We start from the raw sequence: 19,371 nt of genomic DNA, 5'->3' as shown, positions 1-19,371 counted from the left end.
GCTCCCCATGCTCTGCCAGGTGCCCAAGAAATGGGAGGGGGCACAGCCAGGATAGTTGATCCAAACTGACCAAAGGGCTATTCCATACCATATGATGTCATGCCCAGTATATAAACACTGGGGAGAGTTGGCCGGGGGGTAGCGATCATTGCTCGGGGACTGGCTGGGTGTCGGTCGGCAGGTGGTGAGCAGTTGTAATTTTTTTTATATATATATATATATATTTTTTTTTTTTTTCCCCTCCCTTGGGTTTTGTTCCTCTCTCTCTCTCTCATTGGTTTTTTTCCCTCTCATTATAATTCATTATTATTACTATTATTTTGTTCCAATTATTAAACTGTTCTTATCTCAACCCACGACTTTTCTTACTTTTGCTCTTTCGATTCTCTCCCCCATCCCATCGGGGGGGGGGGGGGAGTGAGCGAGCGGCTGCGTGGTGCTTGGCTGCCGGCTGGGGCTAAACCACGACACCCTTTGAGAAAGATGAATCCCATCAGACGCCAGCAATCCTGGTGCTCTGTAGGCCATCCCAATGTCAAAAAAAACAAAACCATGGCGATAACACCAGCCACGGAGCCATGAGTTAATAGATTGGGTACCTCTGTTCCTTCTAGTGTCACTGCCCACAACTGGAATGGGAGAGGAGAAAATAACCTGTGCTCCGGAGTCTCTTACCAGCCGTCCCAAGGCCCTGAGGTCTCTTCTGATTGCCCTAGGACTTGGTGTTGCAGCTTCATCGCCCCCCACATGGAAGAGCAGGAGAGGGTAATAGTCCGAGGGCCGTACCAGGCTAGGGAGTATCCTCGTGACATCCCTCACCCGGGCCCCGGGGAGGCAGCAGACTTCCCTAAGAGGAGGGTCCGTCCGGCATAGCGGGCCCTCGCTTCCCCTCAGAAGGGAGTCGCCCACAACTATAACCCGTCTTCTCTTCCTTGTGGGGGTGGTGTTAATACGAGAGGTACGTTCTTCTGCCCTGGGCGACACCTCTGGTGTAGGTGGACTGTCACCCCATCCTCCATTGACTGGCCTTCCACCCCCAGGGCCTCATACCTGCTGTGCAGAGGCACCTGGGGAGGCGAGGTGGGCAAGGAGGGCGTTCGCCTGCTGCCACGAGCGTGGACTTGCCTCCGTTCGCTCTTCTCCTTGGAGCTGCTGCCTTCAGCCCGGTGCGGGGGGATACAGGATCCCCTTGATCGTGGGTTCTTACTGGTGGCTGCTGCTGCTCCTGTTCCTGTCTCGGGGGGCAGAGCATGGCACCACCAGTCTGTCTATCGTATTGTACTGTATGTATCATATGTATTGTATGTATCGTATGTATTGTATTTTGTATGTATTGTATCTTCTATTTTGTACTGTATTTTGCATTGTATGTATTGTGTTGTATTGTATATATTGTGTGGTATGCCTTGTGCGGTGTGTATTGATGGTATATTACGGTATGTATTGTATTTTATTTTCTGTATTGTATTGTGTATTGTATTCTATTTTTTATTGTATTTCCAATTCATTTTACGTGTTGTATCTGTGCTTTGTATTCTATGGTTTGTAATCCATGGCATTGTATGTATGGCATTGTAGGTATTGTACTGTATGTACTGTATTTTTTAATTGCATTTTGTATTCCATTGTCTTATATGTATTGTATGTGTTGTCTTTTATTGTATGGTAAAGTATTTCTTGTATGTATTTTATGGTATGGTCTGGTAGGTATTGTATGTATCGTATTGAATGTATTGTATTGTACGTATCATGTGCATTGTGATACCCTCAGTCGGCAAAATAAGAACCCTCTAAAACTCAGTTTGGAGGTTTAGAATGCAGGCATTCTTTATTGCGGCGCCGGGCGCACAGGGGATCGCTCCACCTCATGTGCACGCCGAATTGCACAACTACAGAAATGATAGACAATCCAAATATACATCTTCATTAGATTGCTGGGAAATGATTATCATATTCCTACTCTTTCCTAGAACTCATTCAGATATGTCAATGTCCCTGATGCCTGCGCATTCCTGTCCTCTGGTGGTCTTCCAGGGTCCTCTGGTGGTCGTCCATAGTCTTCCTCACCGTGTCCGCTGGTTGAACTCCGTTTTCGTGCACGCTCAGGTCGGTTTTGGCTTGGTTACACCATTCTTCCGTATACAAACCCAACTTATTCTACCACCCTTTTCCTTTATCTGTTCTACTGGAGCATACAGTGTCTCAGGCCTTGCTTCTCTCTATTCTACTCAAGGATATAGTGTCTCAAGACTCCCTTCTATCTCATCACAAATAGCAAATTTTGAAACCATCTGCTCACAAAGTATTCCAAACTTGACTATGTCGCTACAGTAAGAAGGGCAGCATTTGTTCTCTGTGAACTCGCTATCCATTGTTTATATTGTGTTTTCTATTGTATTGTGTGTATTGTATTGTATGTATGGTACGTAGTGTGCGGTGTGGTCTTTATTGTCTCGTATGTATTGTCTGTCTTGTATTGAATATGTGGTATTGTCTGCGTTGTCTTTTTCCTCTTGTGTTTTAGAAGCAAAATAAGTCTGCGACATGAGAAGAAAGATTTGGGAGGCTTTTTTACTACCTTCCAAATCATTTTGCACATTCAGTAAAAGAAAATATCTGGGTTACTGAGATTCAGTTAACTTTTTTCTTTTCCCCTTCCTTCAGGGCCATTTGGAAAATGGAGGAAGGAATTGTATATGGGGACATTTCGGAGTTGAGGGGGTCTGGATGTGAGATTGCAAGTAACATGTCCATGGCGATAGTGAGAGATACTGTTATTGTTCTGTTGCATTTAGGGTGTTCCAAAAATCAGTCTCGCAGTGTGTTTCCAGGTGATATAAAAGGCACTTGAAGGATCATGGGAACACTACTGAGATCAGCTCGAGCCTTTTTCTATTAGAGCAGTACAACCTGCCAGCCTTATTCTAGCACTTAGCCATCATCACGCCACATCAGTTTCCATGGGGCTTCAGCGTATTTTTCAGTGCTGTCCTTTAGCATAGTTGGCTCTCCTGAACTAAGAGGCCAGACCCGCCTGAGATCAACTTATTGCTGCAGAATCTCCGAGATGGACCCTTGTCAAATGCTCACAACTGCTTAAAAGTCCCAGGGGTAAAGAAGCTGTCAATTTTCAGCTAGAAAGGATTGAAAACAGTATTTCAGTTGATTTCAGAAGGCAGCAGCACTACAGGAAACATATTTTCCATGTCGTTTGTAAATTAATCAGTTAATGCCTCATCATTTCTAAATGCACATGGCTGTGCTTTTATGAACACAGTAGGTGCCTGTCAAAACAAAGCGCAGGCATATCAGCCCTGAAACAGGAACTCTGCCCCTCCTGTCAGTAAGTTTAAAAATGCCAAACTCGCCATACCCCACAAAACCCAAAGAAAAACACCAATCCAAAACTCCAGCCATAAAAGTAACCCACCACTTTGTGTAGAAAAAAAAAGGAACTGCTCCAATTGTTGAAATAAAGGTGTTTGCTGTGACAGAGGAGCCTCTAAAAGCTGAGAAAACTCATTTCCTGTGTTGTATTAGACCACAGGCCATACTATCCAAACAGCCCTCCTCAAGAGGTCACTACATTGATCAGAAGAGAGATTCAAACCCTTCCTTGGAAAAAGCTCTTGTCCTTTATTGCCTAACGTAGTGGAAGAATTCAGGGGAGCAGCGTTAGCAGGCTCTGGGGAAAAATATCGACGTGCAGAAGGTGATGCCTCACTCCAGTTAGTCATTCCTTCTCTCTGTGTTTAGGAAAGCACAGACAGCATTGCTGTATCACTAACTCAAAAGTTCTGGAAAATGTGCCTTTGGAGAGGAACACCCAGACCTGGACAAAGAGACCTTCTTTCCATGGCAGGTCTTACCAGAAGATTCACCTTTCCTTCTTTTCAGAACATTTTGTACCCAGTTCTGTTAAAAAGGAAGTCTCATCAAGTATGTTGAAGCTTCATGCTCCATATGCCACTCTTTTCTACAGGTGGAAAAACAGGCCTATGTTCTCTCATGGCAGGCACCACCACGACCGTTTGGTGGTTTTTCAGAAGCAAACAAGAAATTGGGAAAGCTCTCTGTTGGAGTCTAGCATTAAACAGTCCAGTATTGACCAGTAACTGAAACAGAAGAGTTCATAAACTGTTAATTAGTTCTTGTATTTTTCTATTTCCTGCCAGTCCCTCCAATCAGACAAGTAGAAACAAGAGCTCCATGAAACTTGCATACAACTTGTATACTTGTAAACTTGTATACTCTCATTGCAAACAGAAGACTAAACAGAAACTGGCACAAAGCAAGTGGGAAAGGGGATAGAAAAGAGGAGGAAAAGGCTAATCTCACTGTGGGTGTGCTACGTGTACATTAGAGTGGTTTCCTAAACCCCCACAGCTTGGCTACACTAAAAATTCAGCCAGGAAGGATCACAGTTGTGCTTGACGGCACTAAAACAATGGGCATGACTCTCTGCAGCCTCGAAGGACAAATACCAACTAGAGATCCTTGCAGTGACTGAAACACCAAGACTAAAGCAAAAAGGGTCCACTCTCTTGCTTTGGCTGTAGTAACAGGAGGACAGCAGCATAACTGTGGAAGTGTAGAACGACAGCTAACATAAGAGCAAGACAATGAAGAAATATGCAGAACAAAAGCTTTCATGCAATCTTTTTAAACAAACCTTCACTAATTTTCATTTTGCTGCTGTACTGTTCCACAATAACTGGCAAGCTTCCCAGTGCTTTATTCCTACCGCACTAAGATCCAGGTTCTGCTTTGAAACACATACAGAAATATGTGTATTAAAAAAACAAACAAACCCCCCAAAAAAGCCGACACTTTAGACCAAGACCTGAGTTAGCTGTAAGAATAAAGCTAATTGTGTCTCCAACACTAGGAGCACCCGAAGCTGCAGTGCTTTGACAGTGAGAGAGAGAGAGGACTTGTAAAGAGAGATGCAAGGCTTCCACCCTCCCTATGGCTACCCACAGCCCCAGTCAGGAACAGTCAGAGCAAACAAGAAGCGAATGTTTTTGCTTTGTCTTTCATTTAATTTATTTAGTCCTAACTATAATATCTACTTAAAATACTCCTTTCCTCCTTCCCCTTGAGCTAGAGTCCGTTCAGTGGGAGAGCGGCCTCTAAATACTGGAGACCTTGACCGGGCATGGGATCTCCTCTCTGGGGGTGACCTGGACCTAGAACGAAGGTTACGACTCTTGGTTAGAGAGGTGGAGCGGAGGAACTCCTCCTGATTCTTCTGGACAATCTGCTTCTCCATTACGGACATGTAAAGCAGTTACCTGGAAAACGAACGCCTGTGCTCCTTTTTCATCCTTTTACACTCTGTCATTTCCTTAGCAAAATCAGCGGTAAACTCATCAGGTTTGGAATTTCTCTTTCCTTCCTTTCTCTTTCTTTCTTTTTGCACTTCCGTGTAACTGCAGTCCGATACGCTATTGAAAGACAAAAATGAAAAACAACGTAACTTCATTGAGCCAAATACTTACTCCTCTTCAAGTCTCCGTTGTTCTCTGTAAAACTCCTGCCTACATAAGGGAGGCCAATGGCATCCTGGCTTGGTTCAGAAATAGGGTGGGCAGCAGGACTAGGGCAGTGATTGTTCCCCCGTACTCGGCACTGGTGAGGCCGCACCTCGAATCCTGTGTTCAGTGTTGGGCCCCTCACTTCAAGAGAGACATTGAGGGGCTGGAGTGCGTCCAAAGAAGAGCAACGAAGCTGTTGACAGGTCTAGAGCACAAGTCCTGTGAGGAGCAGCTGAGGGAACTGGGGTTGTTTAGCCTGGAGAAAAGGAGGCTGAGGGGAGACCTCATCGCTCTCTACAACGCCCTGAACGGAGGTTGTAGTGAGGTGGGTGTCGGGCTCTTCTCCCAAGTAACAAGTGATAGGAGAAGAGGCAATGGCCTCAAGTTGCTCCAGTGGAGGTTTAGAGTGGGTATTAGGAAAAATTTCTTCACCAAAAGGGTGATCAAGCCCTGGAAAAGGCTGCCAGGGAAGCGGTTGAGTCACCATCCCTGGAGGTATTTAAAAGACACGTAGACGTGGTGCTTAGGGACATGGTTTAGTAGCAGACTTGGCAGTCTTAGGTTTACGATTGGAATCAACGATCTTAAATGTCGCTTCCAAGCTAAATGATTCTATGAGTCTGTGAATCTCTGAAGGAGGTGCGTGTGTTGTTGGGATGGTATGTGAATGAGCCATGGGTACTGCTGTTGGTACCCAAGCTGATGACGTGTGTGCAGGAGCTGGGGGATATGCTGGAGGGGGGACAGTGTACCCAGCAGATGGAGGCTGACCAGGTGCAAACTGAGGAGGGAACTGTGGTGCTGGTACCCCCGGAGGAAGAGGAAGTGCATGGGGTGGTGGAGGAGACAAGGGAGGTGGAGGCACAGGCACAAAGGCTGCCGTTGATGCTGCAGTGTTGGGGCCTGAGGCCTTTGGGTATGTTCACTGCGTGGGCATCCTCGATTTGAACTTCTAAAGAAACCCCAAAACACGTGTCACTGTTTGTTACGCTCTGCCCTGATGTTCAAGAGGAAAGCGAAGGAAGCGGGAGCACAGTGGCGAGCGCTTCTTGTTCCCAACTTCAGCATTTTTCTCCCTGCTTTCTCTTCATTTGAGACTACACTCATTTCTTGACCCTCAGACTTGCCTTCCACATCCTCACCCCCAACAGTTCCCTCAGTCTTCTCTCCTTAGACTCAGCTTTGCGACTCTGGAGGGAGGCTGCCCCTGCTTAAGAGACGCCCACCTCCCATGTGCCAAGTGCCCACCACGTCTCTGCCACTCCTTGAGACGCTTCATACTTCACACTGCTGATCTTCAAAGGACTGCACAGATATTAATTAATCTTCTCTCAAACTTCTGGTAACTTCTTCCACATACGCTGCCTATGTTGTTAGAATTAATTACCACTTGTATTCTCCGCAACTCTCTGGGCATACTTATTTCATTAGAAACCAGCTGTTGTGTGAGTTATGTGTTAAGGCCTCGTTTAACAGGTTACAAGTAGTAATATATTGAATTTCTGTGGCATACTCACAGTTCCCAGCCTGGTCTGCCACCGACTGAGTGAATTGTTCTGCCTTTCCTTGGATGCCCTTTTGGAGTGGGGAGAGGAAAAAGAAAAAAATCCCATTCAGTTTATCTGAAGATCATTTTTTGTAAAAGAAATTCTACAGTTATAGTTACTTACCAGTTGTGGATATTGATTGTCCTTGGGGGCCCAGAAGACTTGCAAATGCCGGATGTTGTAGTAGAGGAACCTGACAGCCCGTGTGAATAAATGCAAGGAGTTGGAAAATCAGCTCTACTAAGATACACAAATCACTGCATATGTTGAAATAAAACTTACCTTGTCTTCCAACACACTGCTGATGGACCCAGAGGAAGATATATAGAGTTCACCGGCAGTCACCAGAGCAGCAGGACGGACAGCAGTCATGAGTGGTGCTGGAGGTTGTAGCAGTGGCGGCTGCTGCTGCTGTTGCTGCTGGAGCTGCTTGCGCAGCCTTTTTGTGTAGCCTGTTCCATTTCTGAAGTTGTCGACAGCCTAGAGGCAGAAAAACATTTACAAAAAGGCAATATGAAACTTCAGTAGATAGATGAACAAAAGCCTCCACAGAGTAAAATGACTTGTGTACTCCTGGAAATGATATCAAGCCTAAAATCAATCAACATACAGCTATATGAACACATCACATTAAACACCAAGATCAAGGACTGGTAACTCAGAGTATCTGTATTTCAAGCACCTCAGTGTTAACACCGAAATTGAAAGTGAGGCAATCACGTTAAACAAAAGCGTGACCTGAATGTGCAGATTGTCTCTAAAGAGCTGTAAGCTTCTGGAACAACAGGTAATGTACTTGAAAGGTACATTTAGCCTTATTCAACTTGGCCTTGCTTAAGGAGGTGTAAATTAGCCTTTCTTCCCTTTCAGCTTTTTACAAATAGTCTTTTCTTACAAACAGTTGATGTAAAAGTCATCACCTTACCTTGCGTAGGGCCTTGTTGGCAATTAAAGCATCAGGAGAAACGTCCGTCTGATGACAGGTTGGGCATGTGTGTTCCTCAGAGTCCAGTAATGCTGTTCGAATACCTGTGTATGTTTAGAATCATCCAAACAGTTTTTAGCCAAACAGAGGAAATTTTGGGGGTTCTAATTAATTATAAAATCACGAAGATGGGTAGTGGGTGAATATGGTCTTGAAGTGAAAGCATGAAGCTATAAGTGTTCAACGGTGTAAAAAATTTATAGTACGCAGCAAATAACGAGACAGTTTTGACATTGCACTATTGCAACATTTGAAGATGTAGAGTAGGCTGTGTCTCGATGTTTCGACTAGTCTTCTTTCCACTATCTAGTACAGTCAGAAGTCACCAACCTCCAGGTTAATGAATAAAACACGTCTCAAAAAACCATGAGTAGGTTTGAGTTCTGAAGTTTTGAACCAGCTCTCCCGTGGAGAAGAATGTGGATTAAATGCCTAACTCTGCATTTGTTGCAGACCGCAGGAAGTCACCAGAGTTGGCTATGCAGTTTTTTAGGAGAGAAAGGGTGTGGACAAACTAAATGCATTCAATATCTCATACTGTCATCACCTGCACAATTATGCGCTCTTCTCCTACTCGCCCCTCTGCATATAAAGAGGCTTTCACTAGGTACTAAGCTTTCTGCTTATTTTTTTTTCTTTTTTCCCTTTCTAGGAGAAGAGTCCTTTCCTGTTCAGGGTATACTTAAGTATGAAATAGAGCTGGTAACAAAGTCATTCCATTACCTCCTCTCTCTGCTTTCAGAAGATCAGCTGTGATGTTTTGAATTAACAAACGTGGGAGTAACACTTACATTCATCACAATAACTGTTTCCACAGCAGGGAATAACAACTGCATCAGTCATCAAGTCTTTACAGAGGAGACATAACAACTCTTCCGGAACAGGGTCATCTGAGGAGGAGGAGGAGGACGGCTCCTCTGCTAAAAAGGGAGGCTTCTCCTTCTTTCCTCTGGCATACGCTTCCCTGGAGGGGGGTGGGGAAGGAAAAAGGAAAAAGTTAAACGTGGGTAAAGGAAAACTCTTCCAAGCTTTGGATTCTATCAAAGGAAGAGAACAGCTGGAGTTCTCCTCCCTCCACATCAGCCTTCTACAATGTAGGCATTTAGTTTAAACTACTTTTCTATAGCCACAACACAGTCTTCCTTCTGCTGAGCTCTCCCATTCATTGGATCAACTAAGAAATCAGCTCAGACTAGAAAAACAATGGTTTGACAGCTACAAATCAGGTGAGAAGGATCCCACCTCTCCTTTGCCAGAGGGTAAACATACATTGCAGGCTCAGGATAAAGTTAGTCTCCGAGTAAGGACATTTTCTCAATGGAAGAAGTCGATGTTACAGCTTCTACAAAAGGAGATCCATGGCAGAAAAACAGAGGTGCTACCAAGTGCATTTTAAAGCCGCCACTCTCGTCAGCCCACAGGAGTATTTTCTTAGGTTATAGCATCTACTTGATAAAAATCTGAGGGGGAGGAATTCTCAGTCCAACCGTTAGTTGACAAATGTTGCAAGAAGCCTTGGAAACATAAAGCAGAAGCAAAACGAGCTTTCAAAGAGAAGGACTACTCTGTAAACACTACTGAAATGTTTTACAGAAATACAGATTCTTAGCATACCACCTGATTTATCAATGTCCAGGGCCATGAACAGTAGGACCACCCTATTGTAATATTGGAAAGCATCACGGATTTTATGGTTAAGAGACAATGAGAATGCTTCCTGCCCTGTAACTACAGATGCTGGCCAACTTGGTTGCATTGCCCCTCAGACATTCACGCATGGTTTCTCTCGTTCACTTTGTGGTCAGTCCATTTAATTCCATACGTACGCACTAATAGTTGGTATGGCATATTTCCCAGTGCTTGTCAGCATGGCACCCTTTGTAGTGGGGTCTTCCACCTCTATCATGAAGCTCCTGGGAATTCCTGTGCTCTTTTTAATTCTGGGAACAGGCTCAACATTTTTGTCCTGTTAAGAAAAGAAATGCAGACATAGCTCATCTTAAGACCCACACTTCCAATGACATTGCAATGCTTATTTTAAGCAGCAAAAGCCTTCAGGGCTCTCCTTTTACCTAGTGTGAGGCTTGCTAAACTGAAATACTTATTTTCCTAAATGAATATAGCCAGGATGTCCCAAAGGCTTGAGCAGTGTTTTGAACTCTCTCCACATGCTTTGGCTTCACTTCAGGTTCCCTAAGGGTGAAATATCCCTTAGCTCACCACCCACTCAGACAAGAGACACAAACCCGCTCCTACTCCAGAGCGCAATTCAGAGCGACAGCTTCATTCGGTGCTCTGAATCAGTCACTGGGGAAACTTATATGCACCCTCTCCATACGAAGGTTGTATTCGTACCTCAGGCATATGCATTCAGTGACTTAACGTCACATGGCATGAATGCTCAGCCAGAGACTGGTGTAGTTACAACAGGCAAATATTCAATAGATGGGGTCAACAGAAACACCTTGGTTTTCTACGGAATACTAAAAACTGTGAACTGTCATTAGAAAGAGTTAAAACCAGAAAACTTTCCAGCAATATTGAAATATATAACAATAAGCATCCAAGTTCACAGAGAAAGATCTATGGACATATTCAATGTCAATGACCTAGAAAAAAGAAAATGTTACATTTCAAATTCCAGCTTTCCCTTGAATTTTGAAGGGCTTTGCAACACTGCCATATAGCCTCTCTATTTCACCCCAAGAGAAACGAGTCTTAATAGGAGTGTTCATGTATTTGTTACCTAACTGCCAAGGGAAACACGTTAAAAACAAACTAACACCAGAAGTCCCCCACAATCTTACCCCATGTGTTGGGCAGTTCTTTATATAGTGGCCAGGTTTTCCACAGCGAAAGCACGTATATGATGGTGGAGGTGGACCCAAGGGTTTCCTCAAGTAACTAAAAGGTTTTTTGGGAAAAGAAGAGAAAGGCATGCATGTGTCGCTCTTCTTAAAACCAACACCTCCACAATTTTTTCCAGAATCTTCAAAGAACAGATTTGACATTATCCACACTTACTTGATGGGATCATACTGCTGGCAAGACTGTATCATCACAGCTTTTACTTTCTCTTCCTCGGGAGCATTGGCTTCAGCCAGATTGGCAGTCTGTTTCACAGGGAATTGTTTGACACAGGCATTAGAAACACATTTAAGCCCACACAGCCAAAGACAACCCCACTCACCCCGTCCTGTGAAGAGCAGCACAGCGCTAGCTGAGGTTGCATGAAAACAGCTGCTTCTATAAAATACAGCTGTCCTGAAGATGTTCTGGGGAGTCCTTACACCATTACATGGTGTCTATGTGCCTGTTCACCTCCTTGAAAAGAGCCTTCTCGGGCACTCAGAACCTTCGGCTCTGTTTGTACCTCACATAAAGGCTTGTGTCACCAATCCCATTTTCCTCTGAGTGGACTGAAGCTATGTGTAGAAAAAATTATACTATCCAGATTTTGAAACTGATTTTTAAGCTCCAGACTGTTTGAAGGAGAAGATATACTACAATTTATGAAATTGTGCAGCATCCAAAGATTGGATCTCTAACTGTAATAACTAGAAATGCAGAAATGACCCTGCTTGTGTCCATGTTCCAGAAACACCTCTAATTCGGCTGTTGCAAACCCCCCTGAAATGTCCATCACTGACAGCCAATTAAATTCTTCTCTGAAACTTGTGTTAGTTTCCAATGCAACATTAACGAAATGCATGAAAAAAAGTAAACAGCTTCTAAAGTGCTGCTTCTTTGTGTCTGGAACATGAGTAATACCACAACATGACATTGAGGCTGATGAAGTGCTCCCCTTCTACCTTCCCAAACTGGCAACTACTCTTTACAGGACAGCATCAAAATACACAGACATTTCAAACTGAAATGAAATACTTTAAATTCTTAAAAATCAAATTAATGTTTTGTTCACATTACAAGAGTTATCCAGCTATGCATCACAGTATAAGATTTAAAAATACAAACCAAACACTTTTTTCCTTTAAGCTCTTGACGAGAATATAGATATACCTGAATAAGCTGGGCCAGAGAAATAGGGGCAGAAGAGTCATCAATCTGTTCGCAAAAAATTAAACACACATTCATGTTGAACACATATTCATATTAAACGCATATTCATATTCAAACACAAAAGCTAAGTGATACAATGTGAAAATGCAACAAATACACTCCAAACAATTTTTATGGCAAGAAGCAAAAAGCACACAACAAGCTATACAGACAGACATAGTACTAGCTATGGACAGGCAGATGTAGAACAGGGCACCATGTTCAGTTGTGCAAACCTTCAACCTACGTGATCCAAAAACCATCATACATTATCTGTACAACACAAAGTCAGTCAGGAAATATTCTAGAGTATTCCATATGAAATACAATGCATTACTAGGCACAAATAGCAATATTCACAGGAGAACTGTGCAAATGAGGGCATTACTCACTTTTTACTATGCTAAAGCAAATGCACAGTACTTACAACATAGACTATCTTTTACTGGAAAATATCTATTAAGGTAATGTGTGGAAAATTAATACAAGGCTACATTGCATACAATTAAGGGCCGTGCGTAGAAAAAAGGCTGAGATTGGTTTTTACGTACTGCTTTTGATGTTGCACTCACTGGCTCACTTCGACTTCTAGAAGAAGAAAGAAAGGTGATCAGAACTTAAAATAAGGCACTTGTACCCAACATAAAGCAGTGAAAACAGAGTCTAAAACCTGAACATCAAAACATTCTGTTCTGATACTCTAGTGAATGTGAACATTTATACGTATATATAAACTGTTCCCTCTTGGTGCATGCAGTGCAACTAAAAAAAAAAACCCCAAATCACATTTCTACTTTGTCACAAATTACTCCAAGACTTACAGATACAGAACACAACAGTGCAAGCGAAGTCCTCAGATATTTTGTCTCTGCGAGTAAGTATCAAAAATATGAAGTCTCAACTACAGTTTTGTATTCTTAAATAATCGTCCATGATAGTAAGAAGGTAACTTTAGCCAATCCGTATATCCCTAGCATTACAAGTAGGTACCAGACAGAGTACTTCAGTTTCTAAGGAAGAATAGGGAGGCTCTAGACACTTTGAAGTGCAAGTTTACTGAAATGAAACAAATCAGCCATCTGACAAAGAAATAACAAAACTGCCAGCAGCATCGTCTTTACAACAGTGTTTCTCTGTGGAAGCCCAAGCACTCTGTTCAGATATCTACCATATTTAGCCATGAAAGTGCCAAAATGTGCTCAAGGTGTTACATATGCTATATTGACTAAAAATAGGCGCAGAAATCTCACCTGAAAGCAGTTCCTAGGATTTTTTTGGGAAAAAAAGGTCTTAACTGCCCGAATCTGCTTTAAGATAATCTTGGAAATGCTACAATATTGTAGGAAATAATTATTACATTTGAAAACTTGCTGAGATTCCACGTACTCATTGATCTGTGTCTGCATGCTACTCATCACCAATCAGACATGCAACCATTGATGGCATTAACAAACAATTCCTACATCCTCCCAAGTGTCCCATGAGCAGAGGCAATTCAAAGGCTGCTGTGGAATTCATGTGAAGTTTACATGCAGAGCCACGTAAATTCAGGGCTTTTTGCTTGCAAATGCTTCATGGGTACCAGGACACTGCTGTACTGTTTGTTCAAGGCACACTGTAACTCATATGTCTACTTTATTTACTGAGTAGCAACATCAGAAAGGCATGGCAAAACCACAAGCTAATAATATCTACTAATTGTGGTGGAGAGGCGTATCTCAAAGAAGGCTGGAAAACATGACCATTCAAACAATGCTAATGCAGCTGATAGAGATCTGGACTGTATGAATAAATAAATGACAGCAATAATCCTGGAGTCAGGATGGCATTTGAATAGCTGTAATTTTAATCAATACACCTGATTCTCTGTCCTCCAAACAGCTTAGGAACACAGAATTAAATCCTGGAGCACGCATATCACCTCAGGGTAAAAAACGACCTGGAAAGAGAACTCGTAACATTTGGTAACATGCTAAACTGCTTACTGAGGTTCAAGTTTGGAAAGGATTAACTACTCCTTCATCGCACTCGCACAAAAGACAACACGCTTTAGGATAGTGTTCTTCTTCTCTTGCCGGAAACGGACATTGTCTTTAGGAAACTAATAGGAATCACTTAGGAATGCAACTTCTTGTTTGTGTGATTCCCCAGCTGGCAACCCTTGGTCTTTCCTCTATAGCTAGTACACACAAACCCCAGATTTGGGACGTAAGAATACCTGCCATATCCCGCCCCGCCTCCCCCAAATGCAAGAAATAGTCAAGCCCTGAGAATCAGACTCTTCTGAGATGGGAACAAAGTCTCAGGTTACACTACAATGCCTGTCTGTCTGGACTATAAAAGCACTAAAAGCAAACACATATGATGAGGAATCTCTCCACGGAGAGGAAACAGCATCTACAGCATGGGTCTCAGAAAAATCAACCCCAAGAACAAACCCAACAGACTCCTCTTATTTAAAAGTTACCATTGTTGGAGTTTGAACCCCATGTCCCAGCAGGCCTAAAAAGGTAAGTCTCCTTTGGGACAGATACAGTAAAATCTACCCCATGACAACAAAAACTAACAGCAGCTTTAACGAGAAAGATACAGTCTGAATGCCTCTGTAAACTAATAGCCATCCAAAAAGTTCACACACTGCAACCCCTAACAAAGAATACCATGCTTTACGGATACTCACATAACATATGTTTTGCTGGTAGCTTTAACTCCTCCAACAGGGATTCTTCTAACAATTACCGATGAGTTCCTAGGAATCAGGGCATTATCATCTGCGTATTCTGAAAACAACACAAACCCAGAAAAAAACATGAGTCAGTTTGTAAGAATGTATATTAATATGTCATTACATAGCACTTCACAGAATCCCTTTCAGATTAAAAAGCAAAATGTTCTAGGTAACATCGCGCCTTTATCGTCCCAACACACTAACAGGACATTCCAAGAAATCCTCAGGTCTGAGAATCAAACACAAGCAGTAAAATCTTTTGCATTTCTTAAAAATAGTTTGAACGCCAACAGCAAAAGGGGCTCAAAGGTCACTGAAGGAGAGTCTGCTAATGCATGAGGTTCTTTCCTGACCTAGCTTACGTTGCTTTTGCTGCTCTTAGGCTACAAAACCAAGACATCTCTGGAGAAAAACAAACCACAGCAAAGTCTCACCTGCATAAACCACATTCCAAAGTCTGACGAGCTTGCCCTGCAACAACACAGGCACTCAGCTAAAGCATGGAAACTCTGCGCCATTGCTTTCATAGCTGTTCACTAAAAACGATTCACCCATGAAGACTGACAGAACACAGAAGACAGCCTGCCATCTCTGTCTATTTCTTGCAGCTTAATCCATCAACAGCCACACTTCTCAGCTGCTCAGTGCTTTACATTGACATGGAAACACAACTGGCAGGGCTACACATTGGATCACAGAGATTTTGGGGTTTTTTGAGCTTGATTTCACAAGTAGGGCAGAATTGGCTCCAACTAAGGTGGTATCTCCCCTCTTAAGCTCATCATCTAGTTTGAACCATCCCAAGGGACGTGGATTCTTTCAATGCACTTTTTGCAGAGCAGACAGACTCAAACCAAATGACTTATGAAGACAGCCTTGAAGAGCCTTTCGAAAGCAGCGTGTGCCTGAAGCTATCCATGCTTTGCCTTGGCTTACACCATGTTAGTCTTCTGAAGAGAAGGAAAGCCTTCTGACCTTTTCTGTAAGGCCCAAACAAAAAAACCTCACAACTCCCCGAGACACTTGGACTGAGTCAGCTTAAAACGCAAAGATGTCTCCATGAGAATGGTTTGTATGTTGTACTCACACGAGCTGGCTGTGACTAAATATTTTAAAGCACTATCAGCAGCCATTCCCTGTCATCTGCCTACAGCTGTACATACTAAAAGCTTTGCAGACGGAATCAGAATGATGGTCTGAAAACCAAAGCTGCTGTATCTCCAGCCAAGCTCTGTCACGGCGGTTTTGCTCAGTGATGACACTCAAAATAGGAATATTTCACAATTTATGCTCCATTTTTCAGTATATTATTCCTACGGGCAGGAACTTCTCTTAGACCAAAACATACCTACCAGAAGACATTACTTCAACCACAAAATGAACATTTTACTTCTACTTCCAAATGACAGAATGCTTCTTCAGAAAACTGAGAAATCATTTCGCTGAAACAAAATTCCTGATCTTTCCCCCTAGGGAATCAAACAGCAAGCTTCCTCTGGAATTCAGAGCATTTTCAAACTGTTGGAGAACTTTCTCCGCCAGATCTCAAAGCAATCTGGCAACTTTGGTATTACAAGTTATCCTCCCACATTTCCTTATCGTTTTACCTAGAAGAATTCCAGGAAACCAAAACTTTTGTAAGCACTATACATCGCACATCAACCATGCATTCTTCTACGCCTAGCTCCGCCTCTAAAACACAGACCTGAAGGCGGCTGTCTGAATATCAACTACAGAAGAACAGCTCTGTGAGGCCCCAACACAAGTCACAGCTACCAATCGTGGCCGAATCACATTATCGCTTCCCACACCGCTTAATCCCCGGCACTGCTTGCCCTCCCAGTCCCCTCGCGTGCTGGCACGATGGGCCCCAGACTGACTCACGCTACGTGGGGACAAGCCACAAAGAGCAGACTGCAGCTCCGCAGGCCAGGGCTGCTGCGGTGCGGTCTGCGATGCCACCAGCCAGTCGGACCCCGAGGCCCCGTGCCCGCTGCCCCCACGCACCTTCTTTGGTCTGGGCATTGGTGATCTGCAGGTCGCAGTTGGCCACCTTCAGCTTCTCGCGGCTCATGATCTGGCGCTTGAGGTCGCACAGGGAGATGTGGAGGCCGTTGAAGGTGACCGTATCATAGCTCATCTTCGAGGAGAACTTGTAGTGGACGCACGACATGGTTGGGGCCAGGCGGTGCCTGCTCCACAACAGCGTCTACCGTGGCAGAAGGCGCTGCGGCCTCTGCACCAGGTTATGGCCTGAGGCGGCACGGGGAAGGGCCCACCGAGGGGGTCAGGACAAGCAGCACAGGCTGAGGTGGAGTGGGCCGAGGGCACTCAAAGGGAACGGCGCTCGGCCTCCGCTCCCTCTCTCGCACAGAGCGCTCCCAGCGCTGACTGCTCGCTATGGCGACTCAGGAGCCCCTGCCTCAGCGTTCCGCCCAGGGGTTTCCCGGCCAACAACCAAACGCCTGCCTCGAGCGGGTCACTGCACACTCACAATGGCATACTGCACCCAGGTGCTGGCGCAATGATCGCCATGGGGACGGAGGCTGTTTGCCCCAAACAAACCCCACACTGACCAAGAGCCATAGCAGGTACAGCAGCAGGCTCCCGCTCCTCCTGCTGCTCCTGCCCTCCAGGTACCCCCCAGCCACTCTGCCCGCCAATATCTCACCCCATCACCCCTCTTCGCTTCCCCCAGCAGAGAGCTTCCCTCTCCGCCTGCCGATGGCAATGGAGGTGCCCAGTGTGAGCTTCACCGTTCCGGCCATGCCTCCACAAGTCACTGCCTGCGGGCTGCCCTCTGTTCCAGGGCTGACGGTGTCCTCTGAGCCTGCCCAGCTCCACCCCATCGCCTACCAGCTGGGGCAGGCCAGCGTCTGGCAGGGGGTGCCAGGGCCCCTGGGGGCCCCGGGGCAGCTGGTGCAGCTCCCCCATGTGTTGCCGCTGACCCCTGTGGCTGCTCCCTGTCCCCCTGCCTACGGCTGGGGACAGCAGATGGTGACGGGGACACTGGTGCCCCACCAGCCGATGGGCCTGGGGCCATGGGCCATGGTCCAGGGGGAGCCCCTGTACCCCATGGCTCAGGATTTGGTGCAGGGCCTCCCTGTTGCCCACACCCTGACTGGCAGCACCAAGAAGATCTTAGAGGCCCCTGACAATGACATGGTCATCGAGGACAGCGTCCCCGACGCCAGCCCCCACCAGATTGCCCTGAATCTGCCATGCAGCAGAATGAAGACAAAGCCCAAAGGTGAGGTTTGGGGGTTGGCAGACCCCACGGGCTGCAATCCCGTGCCCAGGAAAGCTTGCATCACCCCGTGGTTGGGCTGGTCTTGATTGCTTTTTCAGCAGGGGTGTCCATCACGGAGGCACCAGAGGAGACCCTGATCCTGCCCGAGCTGGGGCCAGATGCCTTCGCCGAGGCGTTTCCTGAGGTGGCAGGGGACAACCTGCAGTTTCAGGATGAGCAGTCTTTCACCATCGACATCACCGACATCCTCGCCTGGCTCGACACCATGGATGGCAAGGACACTGTCCCCGATGTCCCCGAAGTTCCCAACAGCCCCTGCTTGACCCCCCTCCTCAACAAGCTCCCTGACCTCTTCCGAGCACCGGGCAGAGGGCGTCTGCACCAAGGAGCGAACAATGGCAGCGATGCAGGGGAACAGCAAGGAGACCATCCCCGAAGTCCCCGACATCCCCAACGTCCCCGACAGCACCACCTTCCTCAACCAGCCCCCCAACTTCTCACAGCACAGGGCACAGGGCGACTGCCCCGAGGAACAAGTGGCAGCAGACATGCTGGGGAACGCCGGCCCCTTCTTGGAGATGGCGACGTCCCCCTTGCTGGATCCCAAGGAGAAGCAGGGCAGGGTGGCAGCGGTCCTCCCCACTGGGCTGCCAGAGAGTCCCGTACAGACTTTGTGGAGAGTCCCATGGAGAGACCCTCGAAGGGTCGCCCAGAGGGTCCTCCGGAGAATCCCCTGAAGGGTCCTCTGCTGAGCCCCGCAGCTGCCCCCCAGCATCATCCACCCCGCATGGCCCAACTGCTGGAGGAGGCCCTGCGGAGGCACCCCCGCGTGGTTTTGACCCACTTGCCACTACTGCCGGGTGTCGTCTCCTGCCAGCTGTTGCCCAGATCGGGCAAGGCGGCTGGCAAGAAGGCCAAGCGCCCCGTGCCGTCTGGCATGCCCAATATGCAAGAGCCCTCCCCGTGGGACAGCAGCCCACCTAAGAAGAGGAAGAAGATGGTGGGGCGCCAGATGGTAAAACACTCGAAAACCCTGTACGAGGGGAAGCCGGATGGGGACAGTACGGCGGCTGACAGCAGCAGGCAGCAAGTGCGCAGCAGCAAGCGGAGGGCATCTCATGGCAACAATGGCCCACCAAGCAAGCAGGAACCCTGAGGGATGCCAGGGGACAAAGGGCCCCATGCCCCCGCAACCGACGGTGATAGGTTGATAGAGGAGGTGTGGAGCACGGATCCCCGAGACATGCGACCTGCACCTATGCACG

General features: G+C 45.9%; 1 protein-coding gene across 1 annotated transcript; it reads right to left on the bottom strand.

The window, feature by feature from the left end:
- Positions 1-2,228: 2,228 nt before the first annotated feature.
- Positions 2,229-17,029, bottom strand: LOC142403958 (E3 ubiquitin-protein ligase RBBP6-like). The gene is given in 14 exon segments (XM_075490256.1): positions 2,229-2,325; positions 5,295-5,402; positions 5,502-5,555; positions 6,179-6,426; positions 6,429-6,489; positions 7,051-7,112; positions 7,367-7,564; positions 8,010-8,113; positions 8,861-9,033; positions 9,896-10,035; positions 12,045-12,134; positions 12,680-12,716; positions 14,809-14,908; positions 16,864-17,029. Coding segments are annotated over 14 exon segments (1,638 nt in total).
- Between the last annotated feature and the right edge of the window lie 2,342 nt (positions 17,030-19,371).

Source organism: Mycteria americana, unplaced genomic scaffold, assembly GCF_035582795.1.
Source record: "Mycteria americana isolate JAX WOST 10 ecotype Jacksonville Zoo and Gardens unplaced genomic scaffold, USCA_MyAme_1.0 Scaffold_49, whole genome shotgun sequence".
Classification (NCBI taxonomy): domain Eukaryota; kingdom Metazoa; phylum Chordata; class Aves; order Ciconiiformes; family Ciconiidae; genus Mycteria; species Mycteria americana.
Note: the sequence above shows the minus strand (reverse complement) of the source record. Positions and strands in the feature narration are given on the sequence as shown.